This window comes from Nerophis lumbriciformis, linkage group LG06 (assembly GCF_033978685.3).
Source record: "Nerophis lumbriciformis linkage group LG06, RoL_Nlum_v2.1, whole genome shotgun sequence".
Classification (NCBI taxonomy): Eukaryota; Metazoa; Chordata; class Actinopteri; order Syngnathiformes; family Syngnathidae; genus Nerophis; species Nerophis lumbriciformis.
Window position 1 is genome coordinate 5170951 of NC_084553.2, and position 22500 is coordinate 5193450.

The 22500-nt window shown below is 38.9% G+C and overlaps 1 protein-coding gene across 1 annotated transcript in view; it reads left to right on the plus strand.

Annotated features, from left to right (window-relative positions):
- Positions 1-3217: 3217 nt before the first annotated feature.
- The window catches only part of adamts18 (ADAM metallopeptidase with thrombospondin type 1 motif, 18), a 217421-nt gene continuing 198138 nt past the window's right edge, over positions 3218-22500 (plus strand). Inside the window, exons 1-3 of the mRNA XM_061963659.1 lie at positions 3218-3461; positions 3524-3593; positions 17266-17579. Of these exons, the coding sequence (XP_061819643.1) occupies positions 3378-3461; positions 3524-3593; positions 17266-17579 (468 nt within the window). The 5' untranslated portion in view covers positions 3218-3377. The remainder of the gene's footprint in view (positions 3462-3523; positions 3594-17265; positions 17580-22500) is intronic.

The following is a 22500-nucleotide window of genomic DNA, read 5'->3' on the forward strand; positions in this document are numbered from 1 at the left end:
CTGTCCACCGAAAATGCATGCGGTACTCCCGCCACCCCGCAGGGGGCTACAGCGAGGCATACGTGTCACAATATGGGCGGTATAGCTCGGTTGGTAGAGCGGCCGTGTCAGCAACTTGAGGGTTGCAGGTTCGATCCCCGCTTCCGCCATCCTAGTCACTGCCGTTGTGTCCTTGGGCAAGACACTTTACCCACCTGCTCCCAGTGCCACCCACACTGCTTTAATTGTAACTTAGATATTGGGTTTCACTATGTAAAGCGCTTTGAGTCACTTGAGAAAAAGCGCTATATAAATGTAATTCACTTCACACTTCACAATGAAGTGTGAGTAGAAGAACCATCGACCCTGAAAAAAATCAAAATAAATCGCAAAAATCAGACTTTTAACATCGACTGGATGACAAATGAATGCAAATAAATTTAGAAAATGAACTTTTAACATACGCTTAAGTTGTGTGGGGTTTTTTTTTTACACTTTTTCCCGTTTTTTTGTGTTTTTTTTTAGTTTTTTGTCGATTAGTTTGTTCGATTTATCGCATCAAACACACTTTATAGCCTCAATGTGTATAATTTGGGGGAAAATTGTTAAATAAAAAAAAAAAATTATGCTTGCAATAACCTCAATACGTTTTTTTTAATAAATGCAAATAAATATAGAAAATTAACTTTTAACACACGCTTAAGTTGTGGTTGTTTTTTTTTTACACTTCCCCCCCCCCAAAAATATTTTTTTGGTTTTTTTTGCGATATATGGCATTATTCACATGTGAATAACATAAATACAGTCTATTATACAGCATTATTCACATGTGAATATTATAAATACAGTCTATCATACAGCATTATTCACATGTGAATAATATAAATACAGGCTATTATACAGCATTATTCACATGTAAATAATATAAATACAGTCTATTATACAGCATTATTCACATGTGAATAACATAAATACAGTCTATTATACAGCATTATTCACATGTGAATAATATAAATACAGTCTATTATACAGCATTATTCAAATGTGAATAACATAAATACAGTCTATTATACAGCATTATTCACATGTGAATAATATAAATACAGTCTATTATACAGCATTATTCACATGTGAATAACATAAATACAGTCTATTATACAGCATTATTTACATGCAAATAATATAAATACAGTATATTATACAGCATTATTCACATGTGAATAATATAAATACAGTCTATTATACAGCATTATTCAGATGTGAATAATATAAATACAGTCTATTATACAGCATTATTCACATGTGAATAACATAAATACAGTCTATTATACAGCATTATTCACATGTGAATAATATAAATACAGTCTATTATACAGCGTTATTCACATGTGAATAATATAAATACAGTCTATTATACAGCATTATTCACATGTGAATAATATAAATACACTCTATTATACAGCATTATTTACATGTGAATAATATAAATACAGTCTATTATACAGCATTATTCACATGTGAATAACATAAATACAGTCTATTATACAGCATTATTCACGTGTGAATAATATAAATACAGTCTATTATACAGCATTATTCACATTTGAATAATATAAATACAGTCTATTATACAACATTATTCACATGTGAATAACATACATACAGTCTATTATACAACATTATTCACATGTGAATAACATACATACAGTCTATTATACAGCATTATTCACATGTGAATAATATAAATACAGTCTATTATACAGCATTATTCACATGTGAATAACATAAATACAGTCTATTATACAGCATTATTCACATGTGAATATTATAAATACAGTCTATTATACAGCATTATTCACATGTGAATAATATAAATACAGTCTATTATACAGCATTATTCACATGTGAATAACATAAATACAGTCTATTATACAGCTTTATTCACATGTGAATAATATAAATACAGTCTATTATACAGCATTATTCACATGTGAATAACATAAATACAGTCTATTATACAGTATTATTCACATGTGAATAATATAAATACAGTCTATTATACAGCATTATTCACATGTGAATAATATAAATACAGTCTATTATACAGCATTATTCACATGTGAATAACATAAATACAGTCTATTATACAGCTTTATTCACATGTGAATAATATAAATACAGTCTATTATACAGCATTATTCACATGTGAATAACATAAATACAGTCTATTATACAGCATTATTCACATGTGAATAATATAAATACAGTCTATTATACAGCATTATTCACATGTGAATAATATAAATACAGTCTATTATACAGCATTATTCACATGTGAATAACATAAATACAGTCTATTATACAGTATTATTCACATGTGAATAATATAAATACAGTCTATTATACAGCATTATTCACATGTGAATAATATAAATACAGTCTATTATACAGCATTATTCACATGTGAATAACATAAATACAGTCTATTATACAGCTTTATTCACATGTGAATAATATAAATACAGTCTATTATACAGCATTATTCACATGTGAATAACATAAATACAGTCTATTATACAGCATTATTCACATGTGAATAATATAAATACAGTCTATTATACAGCATTATTCACATGTGAATAATATAAATACAGTCTATTATACAGCATTATTCACATGTGAATAACATAAATACAGTTTATTATACATTTAAGTATAGTCAAAAACGTCACGATACATTTCACCTGTTTGCACTTTTATTACACTTTTTTACGTTTTTTTAATTTTTCTGTTTTAATAGTATTTCTAGAAAGTGCCGCGGGCTGTTAAAAAAAAGGAGCTGCAGGAGCCAAATGGCCCCCCGGGGCCGCACTTTGGACACCCCCCCCCCCCCCGGTTTAAAGTAACGCTACTTGGTCAATTTAACGTGATGATCTCATTTGCATATGAAAAGTGTGAAAATGATGTCGCGCGTGTTGGGAGGAAAAAACGCCACATTGCGCATGCTTGACTTCTCAGCACGCGCGTAGGAAAATGTTGCGCGCGTGTGAACGCTCGACGGACGCTGCCGCGCGTGCACGCGTACAGTCCCGTGATGCCGCGCGCTGATTGGCCAGCCCCCCCCCCCCCCCCCCCTTCCGCGCGCATGACTCGCGCGCCTCCACCCGGGCGCGCAATGCCGCCCAAGCGCACTCAGTCGAGCAGCCCCGGCAGGAGCGCACCTTCACGCACACTCATGACCGGGCGCCGCGCCACCACCTGCGGACCTCACCTGAGCACGCGAGGAGCCGCGTGGGGAGGGGGTCCACGGTAATGACGGCGACGCGGGGGAAAGGGGCGCTCTTTTAGGGGCTCTCGCGCGCGCTTTTTTAGGAGCGGCAACCGCGGCAGCGGCAACCATGGACTGCTTGCTGCTCCTCGTCTGGACCCTGGCCGCTCCGGCCGGCCTGCGCTCCACGCTGCTCACCTGGACCTTCATCCGGGTATGTTGTCGGCGCGCTCCCATGTCTTCCGTGCCCCGCTAAAGTTCCTCCTTCTTGGGCAGACTCTGCACGCGGGCTGCACGCACTCCGCCCGGGCGGTGTCGGCCACCTCCGGCCAGGGTCTCAACCACGGTGAGTGCCCCCCCCCCCCTTGTGTTTTGGTTGTGATGGTTGCTGCAGATGCAAGGCAACATTCAATAGAGCGCTACTATTCACAAATTGTGCATTTAAAATGTGCGGCTGTGCTTTTTCTTTGGCTTTTTGGTGTTTTTTTTTTTACATTTTCAGGTACATCAATACTTTCTCAATAAAGTAAAAAAAAAATTTTTTTTTGCAAAATATGGCATCAATTACAAGAGCTGCAACTACCGATTATTTTAGTAATCGAGTGATCTGTCGATTGTTTTGTACGATTAATCGCATTAAACACACTTTATTGTTGTTATTATTGTAAAAATAAAAAATAAAAAATGTATGCTTGCAATATCTACAATATATTTTTTTATAAATGCGAATAAATATAGAAAATGAACTTTTAACACACGCTTAAGTTTGTTTTTTTTTCCACTTTTTTCCGAATTTTTTTTTAGTTTTTTGTCGATTAGTTTGTTCGATTTATAGCATTAAACACACTTTATAGCCTCAATGTGTATAATTTGGGGGAAAATTGTTAAATTAAAAAAAAAAATTATGCCTGCAATAACCTCCATATTTTTTTTTTAATAAATGCGAATAAATATAGAAAATTTACTTTTAACACACGCTTAAGCTGTGGGTTTTTTTTTTTACACTTTTCCCCCCCCAAAAAATATTTTTGTAGTTTTTTTTTGCGATATATGGCATCAATTGCAAGAGCTGTAACTACCGATTATTTTAGTAATCGAGTAATCTGTCGATTATTTTGTACGATTAATCGCATTAAACACACTTTATTGTTGTTATAATTGTAAAAATAAAAAATAAAAAATGTATGCTTGCAATAACCACAATATTTTTTTTTATAAATGCGAATAAATATAGAAAATTAACTTCTTTTAACACACACTTAAGTTGTGTTTTTTTTTTTTTTAACACTTTTTTCCGATTTTTTTATTTTAGTTTTTTAGTTTTTTGTCGATTAGTTTGTTCGATTTATCGCATTAAACACACTTTATAGCCTCAATGTGTATAATTTGGGGGGACATTGTTAAATAAAATAAAAAATTATGCTTGCAATAACCTCAATAGGTTTTTTTTAATAAATGCGAATAAATAACATGCGCTTAAGTTGTGTTTTTTTTTTTTTTTTTACACTTTTTTCACCCAAAAAACTATTTTTTTTAGGTTTTTTTTGCGATATATGGCATCAATTACAAGAGCTGCAACTACCGATTATTTTAGTAATCGAGTAATCTATCGATCATTTTGTACGATTAATCGCATTAAACACACTTTATTGTTGTTATTATTGTAAAAATAAAAAATAAAAAATGTATGCTTGCAATATCTACAATATTTTTTTTTATGAATGCAAATAAATTTATAAAATGAACTTTTAACATACGCTTAAGTTGTGTGGTTTTTTTTTTTTTTACACTTTTTTCCGATTTTTTTTATTTAGTTTTTTTTAGTTTTTTGTCGATTAGTTTGTTCGATTTATTGCATTAAACTCACTTTATAGCCTCAATGTGTATAATTTGGGGGAAAATTGTTAAATTAAAAAAAAAAATTATGCTTGCAATAACCTCCATATTTTTTTTTTAATAAATGCGAATAAATATAGAAAATTAACTTTTAACAAACGCTTAAGTTGTGTTTTTTTTTACACTTTTTCCCCCCAAAAAACTATTTTTTTCGGTTTTTTTTGCGATATATGGCATCAATTACAAGAGCTGCAACTACCGATTATTTTAGTAATCGAGTAATCTTATCGATTATTTTGTACGATTAATCGCATTAAACACACTTTATTGTTGTTATTATTGTAAAAATAAAAAATAAAAAATGTATGCTTGCAATAACCACAATATTTTTTTTTATAAATGCGAATAAATATAGAAAATTAACTTCTTTTAACACACACTTAAGTTGTGGGGTTTTTTTTTTAAACACTTTTTTCCGATTTTTTTATTTTAGTTTTTTAGTTTTTTGTCGATTAGTTTGTTCGATTTATCGCATTAAACACACTTTATAGCCTCAATGTGTATAATTTTGGGGGAAATTGTTAAATAAAAAATAAAAATTATGCTTGCAATAACCTCAATAGGTTTTTTTTTAATAAATGCGAATAAATAACATGCGCTTAAGTTGTGTTTTTTTTTTTTTTACACTTTTTTCACCCAAAAAACAATTTTTTTTAGGTTTTTTTTGCGATATATGGCATCAATTACAAGAGCTGCAACTACCGATTATTTTAGTAATCGAGGAATCTGTCGATTATTTTGTACGATTAATTGCATTAAACACACTTTATTGTTGTTATTATTGTAAAAATAAAAAATAAAACATTTATGCTTGCAATAACCACAATATTTTTTTTATAAATGCGAGTAAATATAGAAAATGAACTTTTAACACACGCTTAAGTTGTGGTTTTTTTTTTTACACTTTTTTCCGATTTAAAAAAAAAAAAAATTAGTTTTTTGTCGATTAGTTTGTTCGATTTATCGCATTAAACACACTTTATAGCCTCAATGTGTATAATTTGGGGGAAATTGTTAAATAAAATAAAAAAAATTATGCTTGCAATAACCTCAATAATTTTTTTTTAATAAATGCGATTAAATATAGAAAATTTACTTTTAACACGCGCTTAAGTTGTGGTTTTTTTTTTACACTTTCCCCCCCCCAAAAAATATTTTTTTTTAGGTTTTTTTGGCGATATATGGCATCAATTACAAGAGCTGCAATACCGATTATTTTAGTAATCGAGTAATCTATCGATTATTTTGTACGATTAATCGCATTAAACACACTTTATTGTTGTTATTATTGTAAAAATAAAAAATAAAAAATGTATGCTTGCAATAACCACACTATTTGTTTTTATAAATGCGAATAAATATAGAAAATGAACTTTTAACACACGCTTAAGTTGTGGGGTTTTTTTTTAAACACTTTTTTCAGATTTTTTTTAATTTTTTTTTTAAGTTTTTTGTCGATTAGTTTGTTCGATTTATCGCATTAAACACACTTTATAGCCTCAATGTGTATAATTTGGGGGGACATTGTTAAATAAAAATAAAAAATTATGCTTGCAATAACCTCAATAGGTTTTTTTTAATAAATGCGAATAAATATAGAAAATTTACTTTTAACACACGCTTAAGTTGTGGGTTTTTTTTTTTTACACTTTTTTCCCCCCAAAAACTCTTTTTTTTAGGTTTTTTTTGCGATATATGGCATCAATTGCAAGAGCTGCAACTACCGATTATTTTAGTAATCGAGTGATCTGTCGATTGTTTTGTACGATTAATCGCATTAAACACACTTCATTGTTGTTATTATTGTAAAAATAAAAAATGTATGCTTGCAATATCTACAATATTTGTTTTTATAAATGCGAATAAATATAGAAAATTAACTTTTAACACACACTTAAGTTGTGTTTTTTTTTTTACCCTTTTTTTTGGATTTTTTAAAAATTTTTTTAGTTTTTTGTCGATTAGTTTGTTCGATTTATCGCATTAAACACACTTTATAGCCTCAATGTGTATAATTTGGGGGGACATTGTTAAATAAAAAAAAAAAATTATGCTTGCAATAACCTCAATAGGTTTTTTTTAATAAATACGAATAAATATAGAACATTTACTTTTAACACGCGCTTAAGTTGTGTTTTTTTTTTTTTTTTTACACTTTTTTCCCCCCCAAAACTATTTTTTTTAGGTTTTTTTTGCGATATATGGCATCAATTACAAGAGCTGCAACTACCGATTATTTTAGTAATCGAGTAATCTATCAATTATTTTGTACGATTAATCGCATTAAACACACTTTATTGTTGTTATTATTGTAAAAATAAAAAACAAAAAATGTATGCTTGCAATGTCTACAACATTTTTTTTATGAATGAAAATAAATTTATAAAATGAACTTTTAACATACGCTTAAGTTGTGTGTTTTTTTTTTTTTTTTTTTTACACTTTTTTCAGATTTTTTTTTTTTTTTAGTTTTTTGTCGATTAGTTTGTTCGTTTTATCGCATTAAACACACTTTATAGCCTCAATGTGTATAATTTGGGGGACAATTGTTAAATAAATAAAAAAAATTATGCTTGCAATAACCTCAATAATTTTTTTTAATAAATGCGAATAAATATAGAAAATTTACTTTTAACACACGCTTAAGTTGTGGTTTTTTTTTTTATACACTTTTTTCTCCCCCAAAAATATTTTTTTAGTTTTTTTTTGTGATATATGGCATCAATTGCAAGAGCTGCAACTACCGATTATTTTAGTAATCGAGTAATCTATCGATTATTTTGTACGATTAATCGCATTAAACACACTTTATTGTTGTTATTATTGTAAAAATAAAAAATGTATGCTTGCAATATCTACAATATTTTTTTTTATGAATGCAAATAAATTTAGAAAATGAACTTTTAACACACGCTTAAGTTGTGTGTTTTTTTTTTTAGACTTTTTTCCGATTTTTTTTTATTTTTTTATTTTTTTGTCGATTAGTTTGTTCGATTTATCACATTAAACACACTTTATAGCCTCAATGTGTATAATTTGGGGGACAATTGTTAAATAAATAAAAAAAATTATGCTTGCAATAACCTCAATAATTTTTTTTAATAAATGCGAATAAATATAGAAAATTTACTTTTAACACACGCTTAAGTTGTGTGGTTTTTTTTGTACACTTTTTTCCGATTTTCTTTTAATTTTTTATTTTTTTGTTGATTAGTTTGTTCGATTTATCACATTAAACACACTTTATAGCCTCAATGTGTATAATTTGGGGGACAATTGTTAAATAAATAAAACAAAAATTTGCTTGCAATAACCTCAATAATTTTTTTTTAATAAATGCGATTAAATATAGAAAATTTACTTTTAACACGCGCTTAAGTTGTGTTTTTTTTTTTTACACTTTTCCCCCCAAAAAACTATTTTTTTTAGGTTTTTTTTGCGATATATGGCATCAATTGCAAGAGCTGCAACTACCGATTATTTTAGTAATCGAGTAATCTATTTTGTACGATTAATCGCATTAAACACACTTTATTGTTGTTATTATTGTAAAAATAAAAAATAAAAAATGTATGCTTGCAATAACCACACTATTTGTTTTTATAAATGCGAATAAATATAGAAAATGAACTTTTAACACACGCTTAAGTTGTGTGTTTTTTTTTTTTTCACTTTTTTCCGAATTTTTTTTATTTTGTAGTTTTTTGTCGATTAGTTTGTTCGATTTATTGCATTAAACACACTTTATAGCCTCAATGTGTATAATTTGGGGGAAAATTGTTAAAAAAAACAGAAACAATTTTATGCCCGCAATAACCTCAATATTTTTTGTTTTTTATAAATGCAAAAATGTACCTTTAACAACAAAGTTGTGTTTTTTTTTATACACTTAAATGTTCATTACACATCCCATATTGTATTATTTAATTATGTTTATTATTTTAAGTTTAAAAGTGCTTTTAATTCCTTTTTTGTGTTATAGCTGAAAACTGTATCACCATATAAGTGTTCTATACGAGTCGATATTGCACATTTTTACTATTTTTATTTTTAAACTGCAGCCCTTTTCAATAGCCCTGTTCTTCAATAGCCCTATCCGTTGATAATACGTTTTTTTGTTTTTTTTGTTTTATGCCTTTGTTGTCACAGAAAACTTAGGTTTAGTTTTTTTCTGTACAGCCCACCCGAAAAAAAACAAAAACACGTTTTTTTTTTGCAAAATATGACATCAATTACAAGAGCTGCAACTACCTTTTATTTTAGTAATCGAGTAATTTGTCGATTATTTTGTTCGATTAATCGCATTTAACACACTTTATAGCCTCAGTGTGTATAATTTGGGGGAAAATTGTTAAAATAAAAAAATAAAAAAAATTATGCTTGCAATAACCTCAATAATTTTTTTACAAATGCGAATAAATATGGAAAATAAACTGTTAACATACGCTTAAGTTGTGTGTGTTTTTTTTTAACACTTAAATGTTCATTACACAACTTAGGTTTAGGTTTTTTTGTACAGCCCCCTGAAAAAAAAAAGTTTTTGTTTTTTTTTGCGATTATTTTGCTGGATTAATTGCATTAAACACACTTTATAGCCTCAATGTGTATAATTTGGGGGAAAATTGTTAAAATAAATTAAAACAATTCTGCTTACAATAACCTCAATAATTTTTTTTATAAATGCGAATAAATGCAAATCATAAATATAGAAAATTAACTTCTAACACGCGCTTAAGTTGTGTGGTTTTTTTTTTTACACTTTTTTCCGGAAAAAAAAAAAAAAAAAAAAAAAAATTTGCAAAATATGACATCAATTACAAGGGCTGCAACTACCGATTATTTCAGTAATCGAGCAATCTGTCGATTAATTTAGTAATCGAGTAATCTGTCGATTATTTTGTTCGATTAATCACATTAAACACACTTTACAGCCTCAATGTGTAGAATTTTCAGGAAAATTGTTTAAATAAAAAATATTTTTTTTATGCTTGCAATAACCTCAATAATTGTTTTTATGAATGCGAATCATCAATATAGAAAATTAACTTTTAACACGCGCTTAAATTGTGTGTTTTTTTTAATTTAGGGAAAACAGTTCAAATAAAATACTTTTTTTTAATGCTTGCAATAACCTCAGTTATTTTTTTTATATATAAATGCGAATCATCAATATATAAAATTTACTTTTAACAGTTTAAAATTTTGCGCTTAAGTAGTGTTTTTTTATTTTTATTTTTATTTTTTACTGTTTAACGTTTAACTTTTTTTTACACTTAAATGTTCATTACACATCCCATATTATATTATTTAATGATGTTTAATATTTTAAGTTTAAAAGTGCTTTTAAGCCATTTTTTTGTGTCAAATGACCTATATAGCTGAAAACTGTATCGCCATATAAGTGTTCTATACGGGTTGACATCGCTAATTTTTGCTATTTTTAATGACCTCTAGAAAACGAGGAACAGGATTTTAATTGAAATTTAAACTTCATCTGTTTATAATCCCTCAGCTAATGCCAGATGCAAGGCTAAAAGTCAAAATTTGTGCATTTAAAATGTGCGGCTGTGCTTTTTCTTTGGCTTTTTGGTGTGTTTGTACATTTTCAGGTACATCAATGCTTTCTCAATAAAGTAAAAAAAACAACTTTGCGGAATATGGCATCAATTACTAGGGCTGCAACTACCGATTATTTTAGTAATCGAGTAATTTGTCGACTAGTTTGTTCGATTAATCGCATTAAACACACTTTATAACCTCAATATGTATAATTTAGGGAAAATAGTTAAAATAATATGCTTGCAATAACTTCAATTATATATATTTTTAAATAAATGCAAATCATCAATATAGAAAATGAAATTTTAACATGTTGAATTTTAGTAGTTTTTATTTTTTACTGTTTAGCGTTCAACTTCTTTTTACACTTAAATGTTCATTACACATCCCATATTATGTTATTTAATTATGTTTATTATTTGAAGTTTAAAAGTGCTTTTTAAGCCTTTTTTGTGTCAAATAGCTGAAAACTGTATCACTAATTTTTGCAATTTTTAGTGACCTCTAGAAAATAAGGAACAGGAAGAAAATGTATTTTAATTGAAATGTAAACTTCCTCTGATTATAATTCCCTCAGCTGTCAAGGCAGAAAGGAAATGTCAACACTCTTAAAATGAAGTGTAAAAAAAAGTGTAAAAAAATTAGTGAAAAGTGGCATCAAATAGTGCAAAGTTAGCTGCTGTGGAACTATTTTTTTTTGAGGATTTTAGAGATAAAGGGGAGGTGTTCATGCAACCAACCTTGCTACCATAATTCCACTTTCTTCCGATATTGAACATTTTATCAAAAACCTTTTTATTGATATCGTTTTCTTGCCTAAAGCGATATAAATATTGATATTGTTTTATCGTCCAGCCATAGTTTGTAGCTTTAATGCTAGCGAGCCAGATTTGGCCCGCCACATCATTTTTAGTGGCCCGCGAAAGCCTGGAACTAATATGCCTCTTTTCTTACGACACTCACTTTGACCGAAAGAAATACAAATATTTTAAAGTTGATATAATATTGTCATACTTAAAAAAAAAAATTAAAATTAAAATCAAAATAAGTACTGAAATTTATGCTCAAAACATGATTTATCCATCAAATTACACACCGTAAAAATAACTGTAAAAACAAAAAAATTATTTTACTGTATGTTTTTTTTTTTTTTTTCATTTACAGTAATATACGCTACAAATATTTGAATTTACTGTAAACATATTGGTCCTATTTTTCTATGTACATGGTGAAAAAAAATAAAAAAAATATTGTAAATTAATTTTTTGATACGTAAAAAGTATATATAAAAATCTATATATATATATACTTAATATCATATTCATGTATTATTTACTGTTACATGTGGTTCCGCGCCTCTATTGTCGAGGCGGCTGATTGGAGCTGTGGCTGCAAGGTAGTTGGTGCTTGTCGTGGCGGTAATCCTAGAACCCGTTGGTGGACACCGGCGGTGAGGGATGCCGTCAAGCTGAAGAAGGAGTCCTATCGGGTTATTTTGGCTCATAGGACTCCTGAGGCAGCGGACAGGTACCGACAGGCCAAGCGGTGTGCGGCTTCAGCAGTCGCGGAGGCAAAAACTCGGACATGGGAGGAGTTCGGGGATGCCATGGAAAACGACTTCCGGACGGCTTCGAAGCAATTCTGGACCACCATCCGCCGCCTCAGGAAGGGGAAGCAGTGTACTATCAACACCGTGTATGGTGAGGATGGTGTTCTGCTGACCTCGACTGCGGATGTTGTGGATCGGTGGAGGGAATACTTCGAAGACCTCCTCAATCCCACCAACACGTCTTCCTATGAGGAAGCAGTGCCTGGGGAGTCTGTGGTGGGCTCTCCTATTTCTGGGGCTGAGGTTGCTGAGGTAGTTAAAAAGCTCCTCAGTGGCAAGGCCCCAGGGGTAGATGAGATCCGCCCGGAGTTCCTTAAGGCTCTGGATGCTGTGGGGCTGTCTTGGTTGACAAGACTCTGCAGCATCGCGTGGACATCGGGGGCGGTACCTCTGGATTGGCAGACCGGGGTGGTGGTTCCTCTCTTTAAGAAGGGGAACCGGAGGTTGTGTTCTAACTATCGTGGGATCACACTCCTCAGCCTTCCCGGTAAGGTCTATTCAGGTGTAACGGACTGTCTGATTGTGGCGGTCCGCTCCCTGTATGCTCGGTGCCAGAGCTTGGTCCGCATTGCCGGCAGCAAGTCGGACACTTTTCCAGTGAGGGTTGGACTCCGCCAAGGCTGCCCTTTGTCACCGATTCTGTTCATAACTTTTATGGACAGAATTTCTAGGCGCAGTCAAGGCGTTGAGGGGATCTGGTTTGGTGGCTGCAGGATTAGGTCTCTGCTTTTTGCAGATGATGTGGTCCTGATGGCTTCATCTGGCCAGGATCTCCAGCTCTCACTGGATCGGTTCGCAGCCGAGTGTGAAGCGACTGGGATGAGAATCAGCACCTCCAAGTCCGAGTCCATGGTTCTCGCCCGGAAAAGGGTGGAGTGCCATCTCCGGGTTGGGGAGGAGATCTTGCCCCAAGTGGAGGAGTTCAAGTACCTCCGAGTCTTGTTCACGAGTGAGGGAAGAGTGGATCGTGAGATCGACAGGCGGATCGGTGCGGCGTCTTCAGTAATGCGGACGCTGTATCGATCCGTTGTGGTGAAGAAGGAGCTGAGCCGGAAGGCAAAGCTCTCAATTTACCGGTCGATCTACGTTCCCATCCTCACCTATGGTCATGAGCTTTGGGTTATGACCGAAAGGACAAGATCACGGGTACAAGCGGCCGAAATGAGTTTCCTCCGCCGGGTGGCGGGGCTCTCCCTTAGAGATAGGGTGAGAAGCTCTGCCATCCGGGGGGAACTCAAAGTAAAGCCGCTGCTCCTCCACATCGAGAGGAGCCAGATGAGGTGGTTCGGGCATCTGGTCAGGATGCCACCCGAACGCCTCCCTAGGGAGGTGTTTAGGGCACGTCCGACCGGTAGGAGGCCGCGGGGAAGACCCAGGACACGTTGGGAAGACTATGTCTCCCGGCTGGCCTGGGAACGCCTCGGGGTCCCACAGGAAGAGCTGGGCGAAGTGGCTGGGGAGAGGGAAGTCTGGGCTTCCCTGCTTAGGCTGCTGCCCCTGCGACCCGACCTAGGATAAGCGGAAGAAGATGGATGGATGGATGGATTTAATATTTTTTGACCTCACATTTTGAACAGTAACACTGGGTTTGAATATTTCATGAAGTGGTTCTTTGGCGTACCACCAGATGACACGTTCAGTTTTTATTGCTTGATACTGTACCTGTATCTCAACTTTTTTTTAAAGAGGCGACAGAAGTTGGCAGATCCTGTTCTGTCTCCCTGTAATGTTTGATCCTGTTCTGTCTCCCCGTAATATTTGATCCTGTTCTGTCTCCCTGTAATGGTTGATCCTGTTCTGTCTCCCCATAATGTTTGACCCTAATCTGTCTCCCTGTAATGTTTGATCCTGTTCTGTCTCCCTGTAATGGTTGATCCTGTTCTGTCTCCCCATAATGTTTGATCCTGTCCTGTCTCCCCGTAAAGTTTGATCCTGTTCTGTCTCCCTGTAATGTTTGATCCTGTTCTGTCTCCCTGTAATGTTTGATCCTCTTCTGTCTCCCTGTAATGTTTTGATCCTGTTCTGTCTCCCCGTAATGTTTGATCCTGTCCTGTCTCCCCGTAAAGTTTGATCCTGTTCTGTCTCCCTGTAATGTTTGATCCTGTTCTGTCTCCCCGTAATGTTTGATCCTGTCCTGTCTCCCCGTAAAGTTTGATCCTGTTCTGTCTCTCAGTAATGTTTGATCCGGTTGTGTCTCCCTGTAATGTTTGATCCTGTTCTGTCTCCCTGTAATGTTTGATCCTGTTCTGTCTCCCCGTAATGTTTGATCCTGTTCTGTCTCCCTGTAATGTTTGATCGTCTTCTGTCTCCCTGTAATGTTTGATCCTGTTCTGTCTCCCCGTAATGTTTGATCCTGTCCTGTCTCCCCGTAAAGTTTGATCCTGTTCTGGCTCCCTGTAATGTTTGAGCCCGTTTTGTCTCCCTATAATGTTTGATCCTGTTCTGTCTCCCTGTAATGTTTGATCCTGTTCTGTCGCCCCGTAATGTTTGATCCGGTTCTATCTCCCCGTATTGTTTGATCCTGTTCTGTCTCCCTGTAATGTTTTATCCTGTTCTGTCTCCCCGTAATGTTTGATCCTGTTCTGTCTCCCTGGAATGTTTGATCCTGTTCTGTCTCCCTGGAAAGTTTGGTCCTGTTCTGTCTCCCTGGAATGTTTGATCCTGTTCTGTCTCCCTGTAATGTTTGATCCTGTTCTGTCTCCCCATAATGTTAGATCCTGTCCTGTCTCCCCGCAAAGTTTGATCCTGTTCTGTCTCCCTGTAATGTTTGATCCTGTTGTGTCTCCCTGTAATGTTTGATCCTGTTCTGTCTCCCTGTAATGTTTGATCCTGTTCTGTCTCCCCGTAATGTTTGATCCGGTTCTGTCTCCCCGTATTGTTTGATTTCTGTTCTGTCTCCCTGTAATGTTTGATCTTGTTCTGTCTCCCTGTAATGTTTTATCCTGTTCTGTCTCCCCGTAATGTTTGATCCTGTTCTGTCTCCCTGTGATGTTTGATCCTGTTCTGTCTCCCTGGAATGTTTGATCCTGTTCTGTCTCCCTGTAATGTTTGATCCTGTTGTGTCTCCTTGTAATGTTTGATCCTGTTCTGTCTCCCTGTAATGTTTGATCCTAATCTGTCTCCCTGTAATGTTTGATCCTGTTCTGTCTCCCTGTAATGTTTGATCCTAATCTGTCTCCCTGTAATGTTTGATCTTGTTCTGTCTCCCTATAATGTTTGATCCTGTTCTGTCTCCCCATAATGTTTGATCCTGTCCTGTCTCTCCGCAAAGTTTGATCCTGTTCTGTCTCCCTGTAATGTCTGATCCTGTTGAATCTCCCTGTAATGTTTGACCCTGTTCTGTCTCCCTGTAATGTTTGATCCTGTTCTGTCTCACCGTAATGTTTGATCCGGTTCTGTCTCCCCGTATTGTTTGATCCTGTTCTGTCTCCCTGTAATGTTTGATCCTGTTCTGTCTCCCTGGAATGTTTGATGCTGTTCTGTCTCCCTGGAAAGTTTAATCCTGTTCTGTCACCTGTAATGTTTGATCCTGTTCTGTCTCCCTGTAATGTTTGATCCTGTTCTGTCTCCCCGTAATGTTTGATCCGGTTCTGTCTCCCCGTATTGTTTGATTTCTGTTCTGTCTCCCTGTAATGTTTGATCTTGTTCTGTCTCCCTGTAATGTTTTATCCTGTTCTGTCTCCCCGTAATGTTTGATCCTGTTCTGTCTCCCTGTGATGTTTGATCCTGTTCTGTCTCCCTGGAATGTTTGATCCTGTTCTGTCTCCCTGTAATGTTTGATCCTGTTGTGTCTCCTTGTAATGTTTGATCCTGTTCTGTCTCCCTGTAATGTTTGATCCTAAACCTGTCTCCCTGTAATGTTTGATCCTGTTCTGTCTCCCTGTAATGTTTGATCCTAATCTGTCTCCCTGTAATGTTTGATCTTGTTCTGTCTCCCTATAATGTTTGATCCTGTTCTGTCTCCCCATAATGTTTGATCCTGTCCTGTCTCTCCGCAAAGTTTGATCCTGTTCTGTCTCCCTGTAATGTCTGATCCTGTTGAATCTCCCTGTAATGTTTGACCCTGTTCTGTCTCCCTGTAATGTTTGATCCTGTTCTGTCTCACCGTAATGTTTGATCCGGTTCTGTCTCCCCGTATTGTTTGATCCTGTTCTGTCTCCCTGTAATGTTTGATCCTAAACCTGTCTCCCTGTAATGTTTGATCCTGTTCTGTCTCCCTGTAATGTTTGATCCTAATCTGTCTCCCTGTAATGTTTGATCTTGTTCTGTCTCCCTATAATGTTTGATCCTGTTCTGTCTCCCCATAATGTTTGATCCTGTCCTGTCTCTCCGCAAAGTTTGATCCTGTTCTGTCTCCCTGTAATGTCTGATCCTGTTGAATCTCCCTGTAATGTTTGACCCTGTTCTGTCTCCCTGTAATGTTTGATCCTGTTCTGTCTCACCGTAATGTTTGATCCGGTTCTGTCTCCCCGTATTGTTTGATCCTGTTCTGTCTCCCTGTAATGTTTGATCCTGTTCTGTCTCCCTGGAATGTTTGATGCTGTTCTGTCTCCCTGGAAAGTTTAATCCTGTTCTGTCACCTGTAATGTTTGATCCTGTTCTGTCTCCCTGTAATGTTTGATCCTGTTGTGTCTCCCTGTAATGTTTGATCCTGTTGTGTCTCCCTGTAATGTTTGATCCTGTTCTGTCTCCCCGTAATGTTTGATCCGGTTCTGTCTCCCCGTATTGTTTGATCCTGTTCTGTCTCCCTGGAATATTTGATCCTGTTCTGTCTCCCCGTAATGTTTGATCCTGTTCTGTCTCCCCGTAATGTTTGATCCTTTTCTGATTCCCTGGAAAGTTTGATCCTGTTCTCTCTCCCCGTAATGTTTGATCCTGTTCTGTCTCCCATGTTTGTCTGATCTTGAATGGGATTGTGGCGTGTTAGTAACTTCCTGTCCTCGGTCCTCCTCAGACTACGCCTTCGCCACCCCGGTGGAGGTGGACGCTCTGGGACGCTACCTGAGCCACGACGTGGGCCGGCGAGGACGGCGGGGCCGGAGGTCGGCCCCGGCGTCCCTGCACTACCGCGTCTCGGTCTTCGGCCGGGACGTGCACCTGGACCTGGAGCCGTCCCCGGTGGTGGGCCCGGGCTTCACCGTGCAGACGCTGGGCTCGGAGGGCGTCGCCACGGTGACGGAGGGCGACGGATTCCGGGGATGTCTCTATCAGGGATTTATTCGGAACCTGTCCTCGTCCTCGGCGGCCATATCCACGTGTTCGGGACTGGTAAGTCTTTAATTAGCGCAAAAACCTGTTGTGGCTGTAGGCAACCTCTTGTCTTGTTGTGGCCTGGCATGCACACAACAACAACATTGTTTTACCATGTGGGAGTAAACTTGTGAGTGTCCTGATTTGAAATAGTCTTCAGTGTTGTTCCAAAGCTCGGAGCGGAACGGGCGACGTCCCACTCTGTCTATTTATCCAAGTACCACGGTCTATGTTGGTGTTGTGAGTCTGCTAAACAAAAGACTTCGGCGTTCTCGCCAAGAGTCCTTGGATTAAGTGCAAACGAGGAGAGGAGTCCATTGAGGGGAAGATTAGGGTGGGATTACCAACAATGGCGGGCCGGAAGAAAAGAGGGTGACATCATGAATGGCCAGAGAGAGAAAGTGTTGTGGGAGGATCATACGACGCTTTTGTCCCGCTCGGACTCTCCCAGGGAGGGCTGGTTGGTCTCCTCCGAGAGAGACGGACTGTTGGTGTCAGAGGGGACCGCCTCCTTGTCTGCCGGGGCTTCTGGACGTGAGCGCGCCAACAGATGGAAGTCTTGTTATTCATGAGGAATTAAGAGCAGGGATTTGCCGCGGCAAAGCCTCGTTAATTGCACCGTTTTTTAATTATTTCTCGGGACGTCCTTGAAGGCTCCGGTGGAGTGTCAGTCGCCAAGAGAACCCCACTAAGAGGTCCTCTCATCTGAACTTGTTGACCCCGAACTGTCGCGGACCTCCACAGTCTCCTTTCTGATCGTCCATGACAGAAAACATAATTATGTTTCATAGCAAACAAAACCTACTTCAAGAAATAGGAATTACAGTATCATTCCGGGTGTAAAAGTACTTGAAAAATGCAAGGTAAGGGATTAAGTACCGTAGCCCCCCTCCACTGCTGCCCAGTGAGTGATCTGCAGCCAGTGCTTGCTGCATTTGTACCTGTCTACTTCCTGGACACAACAGCTAAATTGGGTCGCCGGGGCGGCTTCATGAGCCGAGCCTTGGACCTGGATCTGCTCCCTGGTGGTCTGCAGGCTGACAGTGATGTAGTGCTCGCTGTTACATGTCAGCTTCAGAGGAGGGAGTGTGTGTTCTTTTGTTTCTGATGCGAGCTCTTTCCCGCACAAGACTAATGGCTTTGTGGAGGACTTGAAGTGGCCACTGAAAGTTGTGCAAAGTGAGCTCCTACATCAAATATGACCTAGTAGTACTAGCGTCACCTCTTTGCCGCCTGCTAGACACACACTACTTGTGTACTACTCCAGGCTATATACTACTATATTATGTCAAGCCAATGGGCAATAAAATTCCCCACGGGGTCACTCACTGGCCGGATCATTCTGTTACGGTTTGGTGAGCATCGCTTGCATCGTGACCCCACGGATGTGGGGAACGGCAGGCATAACACAAGTAAAACTAGATTTAATTGCAACAGAAAGAAACATATACAGCACACCAAGCAACTAGAGATGCGCGGCTTGCGGACACAACCGCGGAGTCCGCGGATTATCCGCGGATCGGGCGTTTGAAATAAAAAAAAAATTAGATTTTATCCACGGGTCGGGTCGGGCGGTTGAAATTAAAAAAAATTAGATTTTAAATAGATTCAGGCGGGTGGCAGTTAAACCAATTGGGAAATATATATACATAGTTAAATGTTGTTACCCACATACGAAAAACGAGCAGGCACCTGCAGCATATGCCACAACAGAAGAAGAAAAAAAAAAGAGATGGAAACTTTTACGGAACGGAGAAGGGACGCCTCGCCGGGGTCCGGGACCGAGGCCCCTTCCCCCGAGAGGGCCCCACCGGGAGCCGTAGCTGAGGTGATCCACGAGAAGGGCCCGATGCACGTCCAGGGTCACCACCGCGCCCACCGCACCGACACCCCGCCTCGTCCGCCTTCGCCGCGGCCGGCGTCACGCGCAGCAGGTAAGCAGCTTACCTGCCCGCCACCCCCACGGGGGCTCGTAACAGTGGTCACTCCGCCCGCGCAGCTTACCTACCCGCCACCCCTGTTGCCGGGGGCGCGTAACAGGGGTCACTCCGCGCGCAGTGCGCTCACGAACGGGGTGGGGCTCACCCTGGTTGATATAGACAGCAGGACGGTGGCCATGGAAGTCGGAACCCGCTAAGGAGTGTGTAACAACCCACCTGCCGAATCAACTAGCCCTGAAAATGGATGGCGCTGGAGCGTCGGGCCCATACCCGGCCTTCGCCGGCAGCGAGAGCCGCGAGGGCTAGGCCGCGACGAGTAGGATGGCCGCCGCGATGCGCGCTGAAGCCTCGGGCGCGAGGGACATCGCACCTCCACGCGCTTGGAGGTGCGCTCAGCGCGGCTCCCATATGATTGCGCACTGGTGTGCGTCTGGGCCGTGACAGCGTGACACACGAATGTCTCTGCTGCATTGGATCAGTCTCCTTTCTTTAACAGGCAAAAGCTTTATAACCTCACTAATGCCTTGCATCGTCTATATTAGATATATAACAACGGGCGGGTGCGGGCGGGTGCGGTTTTGATTAAATGTTAGTTCAGGTGGATGGCGGATGGTTGACGACTTTCTGATGCGGTTGCGGATGAAATAATTGCCTATCCGCGCATCTCTACAAGCAACAGTTTATAGAGTAGAATTTGTCCAGCACTGAAGGAGGGAACCAGGTGGAACTAACAACAGCCTCAGGTGTGCTGGTACAAACACAGAGACCAAACAGGAAATACTGACAAAACAAGAGCACCAGGACAGGAAGTGATTCTAAAAAAGAAAGTGCATAACAAAACAACAATAGTCATAAAGGATCATGACATAATGCCCCCGCCTCCAAAGTAACGGATTCCAGAGGTTCTAAGACAGTTCTTAATGTAAACAAAACACCCAGAACTAACAGGGGATGGAGGGAGGAATGGTGAAGGGTCACCAAACTGCGCCTTTGCCTCAAAGGGCCGACCAACAGTCAAGGCCATGTGTTCCCGCAGCTAGCGGGGAAGAGCCAGGTATCGGTGAAGGGTGGAACACTACTTCAACATACCGCACAACTACTTGTGTACTACTCCAGGCTATATACTACTATATTATGTCAAGCCGATGGGCAATAGAATTCTCCACAGGGTCACTCACTGGCAGGATCATTCTGTTACGGTTTGGTGAGCCTCACTTGCAACGTGACCCCACGGATGCAGGGAACGGCAGGTGGAGAGCAAGTAAAACTAGATTTAATTGCAACAGGAAGAAACACATAAAGCACACCAAGCAACAGTCTACAAAGTAACATTTGTCCAGCACTGAAGGAGGGAACCAGGTGGAACTAACAATTAGCCTCAGGGGTGCTGGTAAAATACACACAGACCAATCAGGAAATACTGACAAAACAAGAGCACCAGGACAGGAAGTGATTCTAAAAAAGAAAGTGGATAACAAAACAGCAATTGTCATAAAGGATCATGACATAAGGCCCCCGCCACAAAAATAACGGATTCCAGAGGTTCTAGGACAGTCCTTAATGTAAACAAAACACCCAAAACTAACAGGGGATGGAGGGAGGAATGGCAAAGGGTCGCAAAACTGCACCATTGCCTCAAAGGGCTGACCAACAGTCAAGGCCATGTGCCCCCCCCAGCTAGAGGAGAAGAGCCAGGTATCGGTGAAGGGTGGACAACCGCCTTTGCTGGCTAAGGGAAGCACAGGAAGAGGTCCAAGCCTTTGTCCTGGCCGTTGCTGCATGGACTGACCACCGTTGCGGCCGACGAGAAGAAGAAAGATAAATGCCAGAAGGGCGCTTCTGCAGCAGGCGATAAAGACGCGCGCCACACAGACGCTTCTGTAGCAGGCGATGACGGCGAGCACCAGACGGGCGCTCCTGCAGCAGGCTTACAGACTCAGGCGACGACCGCGCAGTGAGAAAAACAGGTGACACCACCGAGGAAGAGAAAGGCGATGGCCTTGCCAGAATGTCGGCATCGTGGACGAGCCCACCGGAGCACAAGGGAAAACTGCTAGCGACGTCGCTGATGAAGTCATCCAAGCAGGTAGGAGGAGCATCGTGTACGCCCTCACTGGAGCAGGATGTAGCTGTGCCTCCCCAGGTGCACAACTTCTCATAGCCCCCTCTTCAAGGGGTCCCAGACGTCCCCAAAGAGTCCAACAGATGACAGGGGGAGCTTGAGGGAGAAGCATGTGGCCATCAGGGCAAAAATATTGTCAAGTCGATGGGCAATAGAATTCCCCGCAGGGTCACTCACTGGCTGGATCATTCTGTCAAGGTTTGGCGAGCGTCGCTTACGGCGTGGCCCCAACGATGTAGCGAACGGCAGGCGGGATGCAGGTGAAATTAGATTTAATTGCAACAGGAAGCAGGGAACAAACACAGACAGCACACAAAGTAACAGTCTATAAAGTAAAATGATCCAGAAATGAAGGAGGGAACCGGGTAGAACTAAGTAGAACTGTGGAAGTTGCCCTCTCGTGGGTTCCCCTGATCACGACAGATCCTCTTGTGAGCCCGGTAGCCAAGTTTGACAATTGTTTTTATTCGTGCACACGCCACGACAGCACACTGCTCTGCGACTTTTCAGTCCTTGCTTTGAGTCTTTCTCTTGGCTTGTCTCTCTCTCGCTCCAACTCCCATTCCAACTCCCAACTCCAACCACATGTCTCGTTCCGGCTGCTGCGAATAAGGGCGACAGGTGATTTAGATAACAAGTCCCAGCTGGGCAATCTACTCACCTGCCGCTGGCTTCGAGGCCGGTCCTTATACACCCCGCTCCGCGGCAGGCTCGCAGACCACGCCCCCTCCTCCACAATAACTAATTATCATTTAGCATCAGGTGTGCTCGAATCTGACAGGGTATGAAACTAAAAGTAAACACACAGACCAAACGGGAAAGACCGACAAACAAGTTACATAATAAGCGAAATAATTATTCGACGTTTACTTGCAAA